Consider the following 6,000-nt stretch of genomic DNA (forward strand, 5'->3'; position numbering starts at 1 on the left):
TTCTAGTTCATGTTCATAGCAATGTATATATCTAAGATCAAGAGTAAACCAAGACGTCTACTCCTACTCATATAACCCAAAATTTATATAAAAAATACCAAACATTCTTGACAATAGAGTGTCAACATAAAATTATTCATGATTGTATGAATAGCACAATTATATCAATCAACAGCTTTATCATATCACCAAATCTTTTGGATAACAAAAGCTTAACCTCACATACAACTTACCTATGCATTTTAAAGTATTGAACTTAAGAATCTTTTCTGTTACATCGTAGAATTAACTCAAAAGTCACAACATACTTAATTTGCACTTTGTAATTATGTGAACCAATAAAGCAAAACCAAACCAAACCAATTTGCTCCCACTTTTCTAGGCCATGCTTAACACAACCAAGTTAAGTACAAGTTAATAGCAACTATATTAACTAAAAAATCATTCCAATACAATGAATGGCTAATCAGAATCCATATGAAAACCAAATTCGTTTCCTTTTGAATGCTAACCGATATAATAATTGCTTCAATAAAACCATAAACTAGTTTTAAGCATCCAAATGAATTATAATGGCCGGCCTAAATACTCTTGGCCTTATGCTTACATTCGAACATATGATTCTCCCACTTAAGCATAAGCAGAATGTATTGCATATTCTCAATTCAGTCATATACACCTAAACCATTATGCAAATAGTCTATGTATCAAAAGATAGTCTCAATCCATTCGGAAAAACTTATCTCACATAAAACCAAAATCACCAGTTTCAACAATGATCAAAATCAGAATAGCAAGCACAATATTTTTGCATTCAATTTGATCCTAACTAGTTCAATATCCATCGAGTAAGATCAACCAAATTTTGATAATGTCTGGATATATATCACAACAATGTCTTGATTAAAACGAGATAATCAAGACCACTATTTCTTCTGGAGAACTCAAAGTTCATCTTCCTCCGTATTTGTGATTTCAACCAAAACATAATAGCGGAAGCATGCATCACAAATGAAATAAAAAATATACATATATAATAAGCATGCATCTTAAACTCCATGATTTTCACAATACAATAAGCACAGGCTTCTTCATGAATTCATAAGTTAAATCAATATGCATTCGGCAATGTCAATTTGTGTTGTACAAAAATAGACAACAACTCACATAAGCTAATTTGTTTATCATCCTTGTATATGGATGACACAAGCAAATTCTCAAAATTTATAGCTTGACATATATAATCATACAAGTAAATTTTTAAGGCTAAGATCAATATATATTGCCACAAAATCTAATTTGGGTCAACTAATGAAAATAAGATCGTTACAAAATAAAACCCAAATTACACCAATGTATACAGATCCGCCATATATGGACAATAACGATTCTACCCAAAACATATCTCACATATATATATGTTCATTCATATGTTCATATATTTTATTGTATGCATGCATCAATATGCAACGTATATGCACGAATGTTATCTCCATGTACATATTCAATTAGCAAGAAATTCCCTACATGACACTCGAACCAAAACTGATGCATTTAGTTTATGTATCATAAATAGGAACAATGCCATCCAAATTCCATTACTTTAATATTTAGAACCACTTAGTCATTAAGCATATATACTTGCCAACATTCATTTAGACAATACCAATTTATGGAGTACACGTGCAGTCAAAATGATTCCATCCCAAATTGATATTCATCATATATGTCCCAACACCAAACAGACAAAAGAGAACAATAGGTGTTGTATATGAACAAGTTTTATCCTCCACCAAGACCAATTTTTAATCATAACCATAGACTCTTTAAAAATAGAAGAGTATATATATAGACCAAATGCTACACTAATTTATTTATTTATTTATTTTTATGCAGCAAAAGATGATTTCAAACATCTCACATAAATCACAAGTTGGCATCTATATAGGGATTTCGAGTTTAATCATGCGTTCACAATATATATAAATAAACAGTCATACTCAAAATAACAAAAGCCCTAATTCATCATGCTCTAACTCATCACACTATAATCATGCATAAAGAGAACAATTAATCATGCGTGAAATAGTGGATTGAATTACCCGAATGCATCACTGGACCCATATTCGTCAACCAAATGCACTTCCTCTGCTCCAAATCAACGAAACAAATTATCCATCAATGCTCGAGACCCATCCATGTGGATTGCCATCACCAAATTTATCGGCCAGAATCCCGTCGACACCAATTCCCAGAGAAGGACAATTCTCATTCAGATTTCAATAAAACAAGAGAAAACAATAGAACAACGAGCGAGTTAACGTCAATATGTGATCTGACCCAACTCTCAGATCATATAAATATGAAGGACTAGACGTATATTCTCAATATGCAGATAACATGATCTTTGTTCAATGGTTCTTAATAACACAATTAGCATATCAGAATACAAGTTTATTCATTACACTAATAATACAAGGAGGATTAATAAACCAAAATTCTCTCAATCTACAGACATCATAACCATCACAGCGGAAGCAATAATTTCGAAAATCAGAATTATGATGTTTAAGAGAGATGTATACTGCTAAATTACTTTACTTATCATCAAATAAGCAAGCATGAAAAAGTTCTCTCAACCCCAGATTGAGAAACACGGGTTTCTCCCCTTCCAAACTGACAACGGTAAAAATTTAAAAATAATGAAACTCTCTAGCTTCTGCCTTTTATGCAGCCAACAGTCAAAATTAAACCAAAGTTATACCTTAAACGATGTCATATCACTTGTCTTTAAAACCAATTGAACAAATTTGTCCTCCAAACCAATTCACTATTGTTTTTTTTTTTTTTTTTTCTTTCTTTTACAGATTTTAGGAACCAATTTTTGATCGAATTTAGTTGTTAAATTCAATGGCTCTGATACCACATGTAAGATTAAACTAGACTTAAAAAGATTAATACACTAGCCAGGAACACAAGGATTAATCAACCAAATCAAAATCCTTAAATTATGTATGTAATATAAGTGCAAGAACTGCAGCAATTATACCAACACATACCTGCAGACACGTTCATGGATAAGAAACCATGAAAACCTGCACACAACCTTCTCCTCTCTGCAAAATTCGATGCTCTCCAAGTTATAGGTAATTGGAACAATAAGAGCGTATTTTTGTGAGAGCAGGGGCTTGTGGTTTTTATACTACAAAATCTGGATTACCCTATAATAATCCTACAAGGAATACAAGAACAAATCCTTGTACAAGTTCTATTCTTAAGCTTATCAACACATAGTTTCAATCCAAACCAAAGTCGAATTAACTCTCATAAACATATTAAGACTTCTCTATGGCAATATGAGACAACAAGGATTATTACCAATCCGTATGAATCACACTCATACTACTAGAGATTCAGAATTTGAGGGGTCAGATGACCCCCTTGCCCCTTAATGGATCCACCAGTGGCCATATGCTATTGCCCTTTTATTTTCTTTTTCTCCTGCCATGAGCAAAGTCATGGGTAAGTAGGTCAGTCTAATTACGGAATTAATTGGGCACTCTAGGAGACGCGTAGTGTTAGCGTAGGCTCAAAAGTCAAAAGGTAAATGAGGTGTGTGGATGGAAAGCCTGCCCTAAACACGTTTGTATTCCTTTGCCGAGTTACTGTACTCTTGCCCTTTTCTCCTCTCTTCCTGGAAAATTCACTCTACTGATCTCTGGCCGTGTTTTGTGTGGTATGAAACCAAACGTTCAAATAGTGTACAACCATTTAACAAAACGATCAACTGGTGTATAACAATTTAACACAGAGAAAGTTGATGGTGCTGCCGACGACTAATTGGTGTCCCTAGAAATTAAATGATATCAACTTGAACTTTATCCAACATATTAGGCCATCTCCAACAAAAGCCTAAACATAACCCTGTCTAAAATTATATTATTGCAAAAAATTATTTTTTAATGAACAATGTCAGGCCATATTCATATACCGTCTTTAACCGAAAAGGCGAAACATGACCCCTTAATAATTTATTATTTTAAACCTTATATATTACATTTATTGGTTAATTTAATTGAACTACCGTTGCATGTTTTCAAATTTATCCATTTAATTTAAATCAATTATTGTAACTGAGAAGCTGGATCCCCAAAAAGGGCGAATCTATATTTGACTAGCCAGATACCCCTTTGGTCAATAATCGTTTGATGGACTCCATAGAATAATAGTCTAATCATCGGTTGGAGATGAATTTTCGATAAATCAGATCATTTTTAGTTTTTAAACCTTTAGTCCTCTCAGTTGAAGATGACCTTATGTCTTGCTTTATACGATGTGCCTCCTATTCCCAGCTTCAACTCCAACTGAAAGATGTAAACGTAATTGTCAGCAAAGAGTTAGAAACATACCCCGAATCCATGTTTTATAAGCAGAAACTACACTTATTAGACATGTTTCCTCATTTTTTTACTTGCAAATTCAAAACCGTCTTGTCGGACCAGTATAACAAAATAATGTTTATGAGTGACTGATAAACCCCGCAAAGGATAATGTCGGACTAATCACAAGAAGTTAATGCATAAAGAACTTACGGAGGGTGCTATGAGGCCACCGAAAAGGATAAACCCCGCAATAATTGAATAACAAACAGCATAATACTGCTTAAGGTTGTCCGAACTCTGCAAGCAATGCATTCACCTTGTGATTAATACTTTGCACAAACACTAGTTCTCGCAATTTTTTATGAACCGACAAAAGGCTACAACAAAATATGGCTAAAACATGTCGGGGATATGAAAATACATGTCTTCACAGGGGCAGCAGCTTACCAGGGGAGGCAAAAATGGAATGAATGATGGAAAACTAGGAAGTTCGTTTTCTTGATCTTCATTTACCGCTCCAAGCTCTGCGTGTTTAATCCGCTGTTGTATCCTCAGCCTGCGAACCTACGCATATCGAAGCTCATTCTTAAAGAACACATTTCTAATGGCAATTGGAGAGTAATTTAAAACATGCTAAACTGAGAAAGTGGTAGCAACTAGCAATCGCTCTCACCTCCTCCATATGCAAGAAAATTTTGTTGCGCCGACTCCGAATATTATCTTGAATTTCCTGCAGCTCCATTGTGGCAAAGTCGTGCACTGTTTCAGGCGCCTCTATGATAAAAAATCTGCACAATTACAGGCTACAAAGCAATTTCCGTATCATTTTTGGGTTAATTAACATCAACATCGGATAAATCACATGGGTTTTTCACATAAAGTTACAAACTTTCAAAGAGCAGTAAGCTGTCTGCAATCTCATAAATTTCACAGTGCAAAGTAACAATCCAATGCTTGGAACTTTATATTTCCATTTTCTGTTAATTTCCAAGAGAGAGAGAGAGAGGGGAGTACCCGGCGGGGTTTGCATCGGCGGCGGCATTGGGATCAGAATCGACAGACGGAGCGAAAGAGGAGGAGTCGGGCTCAGAAGCCATGGCCAGGGATCGCCATCTGGAGCTGCTTGTTGATATGGGGCTTCTTGCGTAGCTGAATTTGGAGCAGCCGGAGCTATGCAGTTTGTACGGACAACACCGATTTACGGAGAAAGAAACGGCCAAAAGTCTGCCGGAGCAGAGCATCTCTCTCTCTCTCTCAAACCAGAAGGCAGAGCTTTCTGTTTCTCTTCAGGTTTCTTTCACTGGTAAATTCCAGAGAAGCAGAGAAGAAGGCTCTCTGAGAAATGGCGATGGTTCAAGTGGAGACAAAACAAATGTCTTGAAGCACCGAACATGTGCAGAACAGTAGGTCAACTTCCGAACTCTAGGATTTTTAACTTTAATCAGAATTTTGAAATTTAAAATAAACTTAGTATTATATTACATATTAATTATAATTTCTTGATGTATCCTTAATTCAAAATAATTAATGTGCATTTTATTTAATGTCTCGCATTAAATATTTAAATTTATTAACATACAAATTTTAATTATTTTTTTACCAAAAGGGAGTTTTCTAA

At 34.6% G+C, this 6,000-nt stretch overlaps 1 protein-coding gene across 1 annotated transcript; it reads right to left on the minus strand.

The window, feature by feature from the left end:
• Positions 1–4,134: 4,134 nt before the first annotated feature.
• LOC137733696 (protein ORANGE, chloroplastic-like) lies at positions 4,135–5,762 on the minus strand. Its single transcript, XM_068472857.1, has 5 exons — positions 5,397–5,762; positions 5,056–5,185; positions 4,830–4,946; positions 4,593–4,679; positions 4,135–4,364 (listed from the first exon to the last, which is right to left on the minus strand). The coding sequence occupies exons 2-5, from the start codon at positions 5,122–5,124 to the stop codon at positions 4,299–4,301; spliced, it is 339 nt and encodes a 112-aa protein (XP_068328958.1). The 5' UTR covers positions 5,125–5,185; positions 5,397–5,762; the 3' UTR covers positions 4,135–4,298.
• Between the last annotated feature and the right edge of the window lie 238 nt (positions 5,763–6,000).

This window comes from Pyrus communis, chromosome 5, assembly GCF_963583255.1.
Source record: "Pyrus communis chromosome 5, drPyrComm1.1, whole genome shotgun sequence".
In the NCBI taxonomy this organism is placed as follows: domain Eukaryota; kingdom Viridiplantae; phylum Streptophyta; class Magnoliopsida; order Rosales; family Rosaceae; genus Pyrus; species Pyrus communis.

What these genes read in the sequence shown, in the direction of transcription:
- LOC137733696 (XM_068472857.1), bottom strand. Translation starts at nt 5,124, where the DNA reads ATGGAGCTGCAGGAAATTCAAGATAATATTCGGAGTCGGCGCAACAAA. An exon ending in TTTTCTTGCATATGGAGGAG is followed by an intron (nt 4,947 to 5,055) that starts GTGAGAGCGATT and finishes CGATATGCGTAG; the next exon opens with GTTCGCAGGCTGAGGATACA. An exon ending in TTCCATTTTTGCCTCCCCTG is followed by an intron (nt 4,680 to 4,829) that starts GTAAGCTGCTGC and finishes CATTGCTTGCAG; the next exon opens with AGTTCGGACAACCTTAAGCA.